The sequence below is a fragment of the Trachurus japonicus genome, chromosome 13 (assembly GCF_045865225.1).
Source record: "Trachurus japonicus isolate A0001 chromosome 13, Traja_1.0".
Lineage (NCBI taxonomy): Eukaryota > Metazoa > Chordata > Actinopteri > Carangiformes > Carangidae > Trachurus > Trachurus japonicus.
Genome location: NC_140919.1, coordinates 38,916,520 through 38,931,106, shown reverse-complemented (window position 1 = coordinate 38,931,106; position 14,587 = coordinate 38,916,520). Strand labels below are relative to the sequence as shown.

The following is a 14,587-nucleotide window of genomic DNA, read 5'->3' as shown; positions in this document are numbered from 1 at the left end:
CATATTACACCCCCCCACCACACACACACATGCACACGCACACACTCTCTTAAGTGACCTCTGATGTCTAATGACAAACCTTGCCGGGGCCGCCACATGGCCAGAGCCACCCAAGATGCCAGCACTTTGACCTGTAACAGTCTGCGGGTGTGTCTAATCACTGCAGTCTGACCACCCTGTTAGACTACACCAAGTACACTACTGCTGTGTGTGTGATCATATCCAGACATGTGTGTGTGCATGTGTGCGTGCGTGTGCGTGTGAGTCACTTTCACATACTGGGAATGTTTTCAGTTAAAGTGACAAACTGCTACACGCCACCTTCAAACTCCAGGTAGTCGGTAGATTATTCAGGGAGATTTATTGGTTAATTCTCAGATTCCTTTAAAATAAAATTTCGTAAAACTATTAATCGTAAAATATATATTTGAAAAAAAGTTAACGAGAACACGAAAACACATTTCTAAACATTAATTTGATGAAGAAAGATTTTCACATTCCGTATCACATTTTCAGCATATTTGCCTGATACTATCCATAACCTTAATGGACTAGACAGGAAATCTAGAAAATACATCAGCCTGGTGACTCAACATGAGGCTGCTGAACGTACATCTGTCTACTGGCAGGAGGTTAATTGATAAGGGGGACCCGAGAAACGATTACCAATCGCGGAGGGTAAAAGGCTGCTGTCAATCATCTGTCCACTTGACCTGAATGAACACAGGCTGGGGGGCGCTTGCATGGTCAATTTTTGTGTAATCTAGCCCTATGGCAGAGATAGCTTATGGCTGCTATCGGGTCAAACATGTCATTCCGCAGATATCCTTATAGAAATTATTAAGCTATAGGCTCCATGGCTTGCGGAAGTGACTGCCACACCAGGCAGCATCAGCATCCCATTACCACGGGACAACAAAGGGTCACGCGGGGTTAGGGGAATTCAGCATTCGCCTCCACGCATTCACGGGACCAGCGGCTCTTATAGGACGGGAGGTCACCTAATCACCTTGCAGAGCCATCTCCGAGGGAGAAACGAGGGGAGGGGGAAGCGAGAGGTAGGGGAGGGGTGAAAAAAAAAATCAACTTTAAATTTGCAGTGATGAAAAATCAATAAAGCAGTAATTGCTTGGCTTATCACTGTGCAATGAAACAAATTGGGAGGAGAAGGAATGCAAGGCGAGGGGCTGGCGTCCATGCCGCACGCCAGGGTTTTTTTGGCTGCAGCGTGTGGAGCTGAGCAGAGAGAGAGATGGAGAGAGAGGGGGAGAGAGAGAGAGGGAGGGAGGGAGGGAGAGAGAGAGAGAGAGAGAGGAGTTTGGGCTTCAGTGGGCCAAGGCAAGGAAAAAAGGTCTCCTCGTGATAATTAAATCTTCTCACACTGATTTTCTGCCAAATTTATTTCCCCGGGGACCATAACTCTGATTCAGTGCTTACAAGCCTTGCATAACTAATCATTTCAACGTGGGGGCAACCACAAACCTGAATGAATAGGGAGGAGGAGAGAAGAAAATAAAAAGAGAGATGGCTAGACCAAATCTGTGGCACCATTCATGTCTAAATCAATCACTCTTCAGGCAGGACAAAAATCAGAAATAAGTGCGGGGACGTTCATCTGTAAAGATTCTGTTTGAAACGGACCTTTTGAGCGGAGGTGTAATTGATGTCATTGTGTCTCTCTTCTACGCTTCCTTCTGCGGCGCTATAACAGGCGGAAAAAAAAAACAAAAAACGTCCTTTCATTCCTGGAACAAATAGAGCCCATGAAGCCAATGAAGTGTCGGTTCAATATTCCTCTGACTGTTCCTGGCATGATTGTGTTGAACATAATAACACAACAAATAAGGCCATTTATCTGAAGTAACGACAGGAGATGAGGCTAACTCCACTAATCAATACGGAATCAATACAAACCAGATTTTCTTACATCAAAATCACTGAGACAGATATTCCTTCAGTGCAGAGTGCACAAGAGCAATACAGTGGCCTCCCTCGAGTCCTGAGGTAGATCATGTAGCCAGTGGAAAGAACACAGTTTAAAAAAAAAAAGAAAAAGAAAAAATAGAAAAGTAGAGCGTCTACCCCGAGCGAGGATGCTGGGAACTATAATTATAGCTTGGTATAATTCAGACACTCTGCTTATTGAATCTTCATGTTTTAGTTAATGTGATGAGATCATGGACACCAGATCACTCGTGTTTACCAGCGGATGAATTTCACTGCTTGTCCTTCAAGTGGCAGAGCCCTGAGCGTGAGCGGTGCTGATGCTGATGCCGCTCGGCAAAGGTAGCGCGGCACGCCACACCATGGCCCCGGTAATTAAAACATTTAAAGCAGAGCCAGCCCCCCTGTGCTCCCGGGGTGTGATATGGGGGTCACGCGCCTGTAGATTCTAATTTGCGCACCATTTGTATTCATGACAGGCACATGCTAAATATTTAACAGCAGCCCGGCAGGAGTTTTGTATTGTTAGGCTTTCCAGGTCAAATAATTTGATTTCAAGGCAGATTACATTAAGCGTCAATGTCCAAGCCACCACTCTCACTTGCCTCTCATTTCCTGTCTTTTATTACAGCTGAGATAGGCCAGAACTGAAGGGATATGGCTTTGGATTATACAAGAGCTTGTTATCCACGGATTAGTTATTATTTTCAATTAGAAAAAGGGATCACATCATTTATTACGGACGCACACACCCACAAAGGTATTGCATGCAGACGCTTGCACGCCGAGCGGAAATTTTAGCTGACTGACAAATTGTTTAGCAGAGCATGTAATTATACCTAACAAGAGAGAAATATTATTTCAAACAAACCATGGTGCAGGCACGCACACACACACACACACACACACACACACACACACACACCATTAATGATATTTCACTTATGGATTGTACTTGACTGAGGCATCCTGCAGCTGCTGTTGGATGTGTGTGCTCTCGCCCTTTTTTTTTCTTCCTTCTTCTCTTTTTTTCTCCTATAATTTGAACAAGTTAAGCAAGAAACCAAATCCAGCCATTTTCTGTTTCAGCCGAGGCCCCGTGGTGATTGACAACAGAGCTAGTTAAACGGTGATGAGGCGTTAATGGATGCTAGGTCGAGGAAGTGAGGGAGGGGTGGGCGAGCTGGAGGGGGGCCTGCAGCTGAATATTTAATGGTCATATAATTCCTGAACACAGACACACACAGACAGGTACACACCCAACCCGTGACCTGTCCTACACACTGCGTAATTAGGGAAACAGTCCTTTCGTTTAACTGCCAAAAGAGCAAACGGTAGGTATATATTCCCCTAATGATATGGGTTAAAGAGCTATTATACGTCTCATTAAAATATATGATCTCCCAATCTGGTGGTGGTTTTTGAGGTAATGGGGACGGAGCAGCATAGGGGCTAAAATACCATCCACGGGCTATAGGCTGGTGTCCAATCCACATCTACATAATTCTCTATGTCGGCGAGTGGCTGCACAAATGAAAAGACGTTTTAGTGCCTCATGAACCACACGCAGGACTCACAGTTTCACTAGATGACAGCGTTTAGAGTGTGTGTGTGTGTGTGTGTGTGTGTGGGGTTGGGAGTGTGTGGCAATGATTTGAGGTCGTCAAGTATTTGACAACTGAATTTCATACCAAATAGTGACATTTCTATTTAAGCATCTGTATAAAGAAAGGTTGGAATGAACACAACGCCTAAAGAAAGGCTGATGACTGATGACAAACCTGACTACACACTCATACACAACATACACCCAATCACTGACTCTACAGTCATTTATACAACATTAGAAAGTGGGGTATACTATAATGTACTGTAGACCAGGGGTTCCCAAACTTTTCCATGGCAAGGCCCCCTTGAATAGCATTAGCTTCTGGGTGGGGGCACGCTTTGCAAACCCACTGAGTTTTGAAACTGTTAGCAGTTAAAGCAGATATCAGTGGAATGTTTTTGTTAATATAAGTCCTAAATAGTCCTATTTTCCGTCAGCAATCACTTACATGAAGTATTTCAGCCTAAACACGAGTCTCTCCGTCACTCTGCTCTGCTGTAACCCGAGGAGAAAATTTTCCTTGTGGGATACAAGTGTTATCCAATGAGGGGAGAGAACGGCATGAAGGGCTGTGTGTGCAGCCAAGGGATGCGCGTGAATGTGGTGACGTAGCACGAGGACCAATTGATGCCTGACAAGGGCGGGGGCTGCTAACTCATGGTGCGTTCAAGGAAACTCGTACTTTGTGTTTTTCCTTCCTGTGAAGTCATACCAGTTCGATCTGGTACGAGTTCACGGGTTGGAAGTTACGAGTGGCCGTTATAGGGAACTTTCACAGACAACAGGACGGTAAAAACACGAGCTACGGGTTACCTGGAACGCTACCAAGTCGTAGTTGTGACTTGAAGCTGTAACTTACGGTTTCAAAAGCCTGCCTTGAACACAGCATTAGCCGAAACGGCCGTGCCGATGATATCTGCTTTAATGGTCATGATGTCATGAATGATAATTTGTCTGGCAGGCAATTTGAAAGGTGAGCATGGCAAATAAGGTTTTGATATGTTATATCATAAATTAGATTTTATAATAATGCCCCAAATACAATAAATCGATTTTATTTTGTTATTTGCATTTGCTGAAAAACAATAGAAAATGCACGCACACATCCACAAAATCTAAAAGCTGGGTGCCAGACAAAAAAATGCAAAATCACCTTGATAATAAACAATTACCTTGGAGCTACTGGTGTGCAGACTTTGTGTTTTGCCTATTATTTGTTCTCATCTTCCCTTCAATTTGCTAAGGACCCCCTAGAAACCCCTGGCGGCCCCCCAGGGGCCCCTGGCCCCCACTTTGAAAACCGCTGCTGTAGACAACACATCTGACATTTCTCTTCTTTCAACACTTGAAATTCTCCCTATCAATGTTTTGCTATTAACTTTTGTTATTCCAAGTTCAGCTGGAAAAAACATCACCTGCACATACACAATCTACACATGTACAGTGAAGTAAACAGCCAACTAGAAGAAAAACAATAGTCAGAAAAACAATACTAAAGGGATCTAAAACAATACATATGTATTTTCCAAAAGGTTAGATGGTTAATTAATTAGTGGATCAACAGGAAATTAATTCTAGTCTGAAAAATAATTGTGAGGATTTGATGCTTTTTATTGTCATATATAATTTTAAACTGAATATCTGTGGGTTATTTTGTTTGGATAAAACAAATAATTTGAATATGGAAATCACAAACATAGATCTGACGGTGGAAAAACAAAGCAGGTGTTGTGATGTACAGGCAGGTACAGGAGGAAGTGAATGGAATATAGATGAATACATTTAGGCCAGTAAGACGTTCATACTGGTAATTTGATATATATTTGGTTGATTACATACACTAATACCTCTTACCTTGACTTCTTTGTTGCCTTCAGTAAAGTGCCGGCTGACACCAGAGTCCAACACAAATAGACTGTGTTACACTGGCAGTCAGTCCTTCTCATTATAGCTGGATATACTGTTAGCTAAAAGCCTCCTGGGCACACAAACAACATCTCTCAGCTTTAATAGCCTAAACAAGGCATGCAACTAACAAAGGAATCGTCCTCCCCTCTCATTCTCACACCCTTTCATATCACATTTCCTTTTTCAACCACTAGCATCATCTGGCTGCCCTTAACCAGAGAGCCAAACACTCCTTTTAAGTGGAGACTACTTTGTTAACTGATGACCACGGGGCCAGTTATTGATCCTTTTTCTTTCTCTATCTCAGTAAAAAAAAAAAAACCCCGCTGATAAAAAACCCCTCTCTTCTCGCAGGGCTCCGCACAACGCGGCCATAGTTTGCTACAATAATAGCTTGCATATCATAGCATCCACATGAATCAGATCTCAGCGGCTTCGATTAGGACTAAACTAACTCAAACGCATCGCCCGTCTCGGATGTGAATCTATTTATGAACGAAGAGTGTAGGTGGAAGCGTTGTTCACTTCTCCACTCCATTCTCTTGAAAGGTTTTTCTCATTTCGCTTGACTTAACGGTTCAAGTGTAAACTTTCTAGTTGTGTTGACCTCTGCGGGGCCCTGCGGGGAATCAAACGACCCCTGGTGATCTGCTGTTTAGCAGCAGCAGTGGCCCACCTCCTCTCATTTTAGTTGTGCTGGGAGAGAAAGGGCAGATGAGGATGGAGCTGGCTGACTCCGCTGGTGTGTGTTGTTGTGCGCGCTCGTATGTATTCGCGACAGCGCCACTGGCTCCTCTCGCTACCAAAGCAAGGGGGGAAGTCATCGGGGCCACTTTGTCGAGCCTCTCTGATCGCACTTCATGCATCTCTAGTGCAGGGTAAGAGGGATAAAATGATCGTCCTTGAAGGCAGCTGCCTGCACACACACACGCTGCTGCTGCTGCTGCTCCACCACCACCACACAAATCAAGCACAACACCTTCTTTCACACAGAAAGGAACAGTTGGAGTGAGGCTTTTGAGCAAAGGGGAGAAAGAGTCAACTGATTCCAAAGTGTGAACTTTACGAAAGAAAGCTGTTTGACTGGGAGTCTTGCTCTGTTGCCCCAAGCGAGGCACTTAGTCACCGTTTTGGCAAAGCTTCCACACGGAGAGGAGAGAAGCAGGAGAAGACACAGAGAAGAGGTTAGGAGGAGAGGTGGAGATGGTTGATGAGGACAAATGGAGGTGGGAAGAAAGAGAGTATGTAAGATAGAAAGTAGGAGGAGAAAACGGAAGAAGAGGAAGAGACTGAGCGCTAAGACCGAGAAAAATGAATAATTATAATGTGAGAATGAAGAAGAAGAAGAAAAAAACAAACAAAACTGGGTGTAATAGAGAGAAGGATGGAATAAATTCTTCCTAGAACTGGAGGACCAAAGCAGGAGAGCAAGGCTAATTAGTTTCTGATGGCTGGACTTTCATTTGGCTAAAAGGTCAGCTAACTTTAAAGGTCACGCTGACATGCCTTCTCGATCCAAACACACACACACACACACACACACACAGAAGGAAATTACACAAAAAGAGGAGCAAGAGTGTCCAGCAGCATAAAAACACCCACACTAGAACAAATTATGCTGCTACACATATCTGTGTGTGCGTGTACATACACACTGTGCAGTTGATAACAGCACATTAGATATTCTCATTTATATCAAGCTCTGGTCAGAGCAGGGACCAGGGTCATTATTCTAAGGAGTTTTATTACTGCCAGCGTACCCACTGAAAATTACTCTTGACTTTATGCGAATGTGCATCAAGATAATCTCGGTGTGTACAGTATGTGTGCGTATCTGTGTGTCCTGTGTCGGTGTTGGTGGTCTGGGAGGAGGAGGAGGTTCAGGTTGGCAAGGTAGAATTTACTACCTGCAATGCTAAGCACATTTTCTGCCTTACACATCTACCGTGCATGTTTATGTAGATTACAGCTGTCTTAATAAAAACTGAGTGCAATCAGCATCTCTTGAGTTCATGTTGTGCGAGGCGCAGATGAAATGTGAAAGCAGGAATTGTTGTTTACAAGACAGGGGGTGCGCTTACGTAGAGTTGTTCATCTGTCAGTGCATTAGATGTGTTAAAATGTGCAAAAAAAACCCCACTGACGCTGCTGAAGGCAGAGGGACTACTACCTGACACCAGGAAGAAACTCTAACTAATTCTCACTTTTTTTTTTTGCACTTCAACAATTACAGTTGTTGGCTCATATTTGTGTTACACACTTAACAAGTTTGCCTTTTGTTTTCATCAGATAGACATGCTCCTCTTGATTTCAGTGAGGGATGTAAAAAAAAAAAAAACACAAAGTTGTGCAACAGATGTCTTACAGTGTGATTTTTTTTTTTTTTTTTGTATTTTGTGTTCCCACTCAATCATAACATAACCGGTTATTTGACAGAGAATAAAATATAAAAACAGAGAAAAAGGAGTTTCAACTGTTTTCTTGCCAACAGCTTTAATGTAGTAATTTCTGGTGGATTTTACGGTTCATCCTTGGCTCTTTGTCTTTCTCTCAGAGCTAACTCTGGGCAAAAGGTGCTGAAGTCCACATGTTGGATCTATGACAAGACGCACAAGTAGACACACATATAACTCACCGTCCTCTAATTTCTTCCGGGCCTCCTCCTCTCTCTTGGCTACTTTGGCCCTCAGCACCTCATCCGTCTTCGCTGGGAAGAAACACAGAAGACAACAGAGTTAGGAGCGAAGCAGAACATGAGGTTTTATTCTAACATGTGAGGCATTAAGAAATAATGTATTTTTAATTATCTTTCTTTCTTATTTTTGGAAAATCGTTATATATTTGTGCTGAAAACTAAATCCAAAACCCTTTTATGTGTTCAACAACCACTTTTTAAAAAACAAACTACATATTTGTACGCACAATACTCAAAGGTTATTTCTGTGCAAGATACCGAGCTCTGAAACAAATCGATTCTCATCACAGAGAATGCAGAAAATTACCAGAGGACACATTATTGGATCAACAGTTAGGGTACAAATCAACCCAAACATGAATCATGCCCTCTCTCCTTTCCCTGCCAGGCAGAACCCCGCGCGCTTTTTTCCTTCATTCCCCTGTAAAAGTCAGTGTGTCTTCCTGAGAGGTGTTTATCGTCTCGGCATAATGAAAAGCTTAAGAGAAAGTGAGGCAGCGGGAGTAAACACTCGTCAGGGCATTTTAAGCATCTCCTCATCATGAGCGGTGTTGTTTCGGGCTCCCTTTTTCCTCCGCCTTTCCCCCTGAATAATCAAGATGTTAAGCCACATTAAAAAATATAATGCCGTGTATGGCAGGACTATCAATACTGCCTCTAAATTAATTACATTTCTGTTGCGGCGCATCATTTATTTTGCAGCGTTAGGGCCTCGGCGGAGCCATTCGCCTTTATTGCTATCTCACTTGGTTGATGAGTGAGCTATGTAAAATTGAGTCTCCAATATCATTACACTTAATGAGTTTAAACTTTGAGAAAAAAAAATAGGAAGAGAGAAAGAGAGAGAGAGAGAAACAGAAGAAGAGACGGAGCAGACAAGAGAGAAGGAAGGGGGAGGAAGAGAATGAGAGAATGAAAGCTCTGCACTGTTTTGGGGGAAGTTAATACAATATAAGAGTGGGTGTAAGTGTTTGTGAGCGCTTACAGAATGTTTGTGTTAGGGCACAGCTGTGGGTGTCCGAATGTGGTTTATTGCACCACTTGAGATGCCTGCGTACGCTTGTGTGTTTTGTGTTTGTGGCTGATTTTGTGTGTTAGAATCCACTGCAAAGGAAGTATGTTAGAAATAAAAAAACACACACATACACATACACAAACACACGCGTGTATGCGTGTGTGCGCGTTGGATGCAGGAGGCCATGGGTTGTGTTAGTCTCTCTGTGACTGCGCTGCTGTTTTTGTTCAGTAATTGGCGTAGACAAAGAAGCCGTCACACCGCTGTTACGGCTGGTTAAGTCTGGAGGTTCCGCATCTTTACTAACAATGACTCTACATGGATGACTGAACCCTCCTCTACCTCCCTCGGCTAGGGTGTGTGTGTGTGTGTGTGTATGTGTGTGGGAGCACGCCTAACCAAACACACAACAAGAAATTTCTTTGCTAAAACTGTTATAATTTAGTAAGTTTGTGTTTATGTGTGTGTTTGTGTGTGTATGCGCCAAAAACCAAACCACAGGCTGCACCATCCTGCATTTCTTTGCAACTATATTCATGAGTTTTCTTATTTGTATGAGCAGATGTGTATTTGTGCACCTGTCTCTGTGTGTGTGTGTGTGTGTGTGTGTGTGTGTGTGTTTTTTTTTGTGTTTGCGAGTGAACTCCTCTGTGTTCTTCAGTTCCCTCTTTGCTCGGGGCTACCGAGAGGCAGGTAGGAGACGGAGCGGTACTGGTGGTGGTGGTGGTGGTGTGATGGAGCGAGAGGGAGACAGGGGAGAAAGAGGAAGAGAGAGGGAAAAAAAGAACCAGGGGAAAGGGAGATAGGCGGATAGATAGGGGCCATGTAGGAAAAAAGAAGAACTGACAGCGGGGGGAAACAGACAAACAAGCCGAAATAAGAGAAAAAGCCTCGCCTGCGTGCACACAAACATGTGCACACAAACAACAGGAATGATTTGTCGCCTCTTTTTGTTTGCATGTTTATCCTCCACCTCTATCCCTTCATCCCTCCCCCAACAGGTTCTCTTATCCTCTCGCTCTCTCTTCTCTCCTTCTGTTTTTGCCCTCCCTCACCCCTCCCCGTTTTTTTTTATTTTTTTTTTATGCTTTCTCTTCCTTCTCTTGCTCATCTCTCCAGTACACTGTGCCTGGGGGCGATAGCAGCAAATCAAACTGTTTATCCATCTCTCATCAGTGCACTGCCTCACGGGGCTCCTGCCCCCTCAAAACAATGAAAGTAGGCCTGTGTGCTGAGCCAGGGATACGATTTAATTGCATCAATAAGGAGTTCTGCTTTAAAAAAAGATAAACTACGTAAAAAAATAAAAAAATATTGCAGCGATACACTTTGCTGTACTATCATGAAAAGCCTGTTAACATTAAAAGGCAGAATCAAGTCTCACAGCTGTACCCGTCTAGAAACATAAGCATGTCAGTGTGTAGCGGCTGCTTATTGGAAGTATATTTCTTGGCAACTTAGTGGCTCCAGTTCATTGTAGGATAATTCTGTGATGGACTTTTATTAAAGCGCGTAATAAACGGCCGGGTGTTGGGGAGAGGAGAGTCCTTTCACTTCATTTAGACTTCGTTCAGTCTTCGCTGCAGGGGAGGAGGGAGAACGAGGAGGGATGGCAGCGGGAAGGGGCGGAGAGTGTCAGTGAAATTGCATTGTGATTATGAGTGTAATTGCAGCTCAGGGGCCCAGGGGCCATGTAGCTCTGATGGCGCTCGAAGATGTTTTGTGCACAGCAACAGAGAGGAAGAAAGTGAGAAAGAGAGAGAGAGAGAGAGTGGGAGGGAGAGGCAGGCTGCCAGGATGTTTGCAATTTTTTTTCTCCTTTTTACACACTATCTCCTCTTCTTTCTCCTCCCTTCTTTTTCCTCTCCTTTCTTCTCCTCCTCCCCCGAACGTCCTCCTTCGCTCGCCTCTGCTCCTCTCCTATTCTCTTCTGTCCTCCTTCTCTTCTCTCTCCTGTCCTCCTCCCTTGGCAGGATTAGCTGGGTCTCGTTAGAGGGGAAATGTAATAATGCTCCCACCAGGTGGAATCGGGCCCGCTCCATTATCAGCCGGGAGATGGATGGGCCGTGTAGGGCCGGCGGGGGCCACGCGCGCACGCAATTTAGATTCAATAAACTGGCAAAGCAAGACCCCCAATCTGATTTATCTCTTACGAGCCGCCAATGCTTGCTGCTACGATGCTGATTCCCTATTACCGCTCAGAGAAGGACTATTCATTGGATGTAAGGCACGGCAGTCAGAGAGGCTTGTCGGGGGGCCCCCGGGACGGCGGCAAAACAGATACAGCAGAGGGTTAATACGTTTACACACAGATAAGCAATTAAATCTAAGGCCGAGGTGAGTTATAGAGTTATTAAGGAGGGACTGGGGTGGGGGGTGGGGGAGAAGGGAGGGACAGAGGGTGAGGAAAAAGAAGGAGAGAGATGTTATTCAATTCAAGAGTGTGGTAGCTTGGGCCTTAGGCTGAGTACAGTAAGTATTAGAAGTGAAAAAGGCTATCATATTATAGAGTTCAGGAGGTGAGAGAACAACAGAAGAGCAGCAGTCTGCCCACGTTGTTCGATAAACTCAATACAACACTCACAAACTAGGATTCGAGACAGAACAGCTCCACACTTAGTCTGCTGAGTTTATGAGCGGCGGTATGTATTCTGGTGCATGTCTTCATTTGGAAGTGTAAGTGGGGATGTGTTGGCGTAATGGGCATATTCATATCCAGCGTATACCTCGCTGCGGGCGCGCAGGAGCATCACATTTGACTGGGAGCTGGAGCCGGTGTGTGTGTGTGTGTGTGTGTGTGTGTGTGTGTGTGTGAGAGAGCCGCAGAGATGTCGGCGGCGGGCGGGTTGTCGTTCCGTCCGGCCCGCCAATCAAAGTGAATCTGAATGTCAGCGGGAGAGGAGGCGTGATAAATCAGCCTCACCCCCGACGACAAACAAAATATTAGAGGCAGCGCAGCGCCATTGGAAAAATGTCCCTTCCAATCAGCCGAGCACTTTACAGTGAGGCTCGGCATGCCGGGCCCCTATGACCGACGCTGAATACCAGAGAGACGGATAAGACAATAAATAAATAAATAAGAGACAGACAGGCTGAGAGACAGACAAATAGACGTGTGGGCACACCGATGAGGCAAAGCAGTCCTGACAGGCGGAAAGACGAGACGAGACAAAGGAACATAGGAACAAAAAACCGAGGCTGGAGGACAGACAGGTAGAGGCACAGTAGCTGGTGTGCAACAGGACTGACGGACGAGGAGACAAGACAGACAGACAGACAGACAACTGGAAGAGTCATGCAGAGCAACAATGTTGTAGCACTGATTACATCAAAATGAATAAGTTGAGAGCCATAGTCAGCTCTGTAGAAGAATACACAGTGAGACTCATCAGGCCCAACACCATGCAGATGTCCTCAGGTCTGATTTTGGTATTAAGTAATGGATCAAAAATATAATTTGTTGATAAATGTGAAAAATAACTTCTTTAGCCACATGTCACTGCAAAATAAATGATGTCATCATGGTCTCACTGTGACCTGGTTCTGTATCAGGTCGTAAGTTACTAACTCTGCAACATGAGGCATGTAGAGTAAGAGCAGAGCATAGGGTTAGAGATAAACGACAACAAGCTGCAACTCAACTTCCAAAGAGACAAAAGCAAAAAAGTTACAACATAATTATTTTTTTAAATATCGTTCAGTCTTCTGGACAAGTGCAACTTTCAATCCATTGCACTTTTTTCTTTTTTCTCCAATCAGGTAGTTGAGAAACAGACTTTGTTTTACAATTTAGTGTACAATGATCATTAAGGAGCTACTGAAGCTAAACTTCCACTGTGTATGTTAACAACACAGGTACAAGTTTACTGTGTTTAAACAGGACCGACCACAGTGGCATGAAGAGACAGACTGCAGTACACTAGTATTTAGTGGGAGAGGGTTACTCATTTTCCTGAGTGTCATTAAGAAAGCTATGATCACAGGACATGTACTGTATGGGATGAATTAGAGATGAAAAAACACAAAAAGATGTCTACAACAAGTAAGAGAATTGTAAAAGTAACACATGTTTTTTAATAGTACTTTTTCAATTCTATGTACCGTAAATTAGTGAAAAACCTGGACTGCCATAGTACTGGCTGTAGTATTAGTATATTGAATACTACTTTCATCTCCTTATTGAGTCTTGAGGTGGAATAAACATCCACTGGATCCTACTGCTTCTCCCAATGCAGAAATCATATACAGTACTTGAGGTGTGGAGGTTAAATGGATCTCACAGCAGCAGTGTCTGAAGCAACCACTAGGTGGCACAGCACACAGGCAACACAACTGGAAGGCTTCAGCTGGGCCTTACTTTTTTATGTACATGTGTGTATTTAAATGCAGGTGCCTGTGTGTTGGAACAGGACCCGTTCCACCCAAACCAGCTCAGCTTTAGACCTCGCAGCTGCACATAGGACGTATCACAACCGTGCCTGCATCCTGACAGGACTGGCAATAAGATGAGAAGATTAAACATGAAAGAATTGAAATATTTAGCACCAGAATACATCAAATCGTTCAAAGGCGAAGCTTATATTGCAGAGGCGCTTAATGCGTGGCGTTGTACAACTTGTGTGGGACCTGTAGGAAGTCCCCGGAACAACAGAAATCACAACAGTGCCATCAATTCACAGAAGAGCAGTGTATGAATCAGCGTCTCTCCGCCACAACCGTATGATCCTTTCCCCCCGTGTTGATACTGAGTGGAGCCCTTTCAGAAGGAAACAGAGCAGAGAGCTGAGCCTGAATGATCTTTAGCGGAGGGCCGCGCTCTGCATGTGCCATCAGGCTGATTTAACGACACCCATGAAATATTTACAAACCAAACAATTAGAGAGAGATATCTTACAAAATCAATCAATTATTCATTATTCATTGCCAATCGTACCAAGAGCTTTTTTTTTTTTTTTTTCTTATGCACTGCTATATTCTGATGCTGGGGGAGTGCATCAATTAGGGCTCGTGCTCCCGTGGTGTTACGGATGCTTCAGAGAGGAATGGCTGCCTAAATGAAGGCGCCAGATGCGAGATGCGAGCGTTTCACGCTGGCACCGTGTCGTGGCGGAGGAGCTTGATAAAACCGAGTGTCGAACATGACGTCACGTCAGAGGGACGGTTTGGATCGTTGGGCTCCGATGTGTGAAGATGTGAGACTTTCCCGACCCAACTGACACCCACACAGTGTCAGAACCGACGTGTAAAATCTCTGGGGCCTTTTGCTTATGCAACATTTGTTCTATTAATTTTTTAAAACCCGCCTCTTAACTCCAGACACCTGGGCTCCATGTTTGTGTTTTTTCCTCTCAGTGATCATGCTGAGATTGCATCTGTCAAACTCAAAGAGGTGAGGGATTAAGACGAGGTTTATCCA

General features: G+C 44.2%; 1 protein-coding gene across 1 annotated transcript in view; it reads right to left on the bottom strand.

The window, feature by feature from the left end:
- Window positions 1-14,587, bottom strand: part of rsrc1 (arginine/serine-rich coiled-coil 1) — a 130,457-nt gene that overhangs the window by 14,105 nt on the left and 101,765 nt on the right. Inside the window, exon 7 of the mRNA XM_085796497.1 lies at window positions 8,097-8,168. Within this exon, the coding sequence (XP_085652623.1) occupies window positions 8,097-8,168 (72 nt within the window). The remainder of the gene's footprint in view (window positions 1-8,096; window positions 8,169-14,587) is intronic.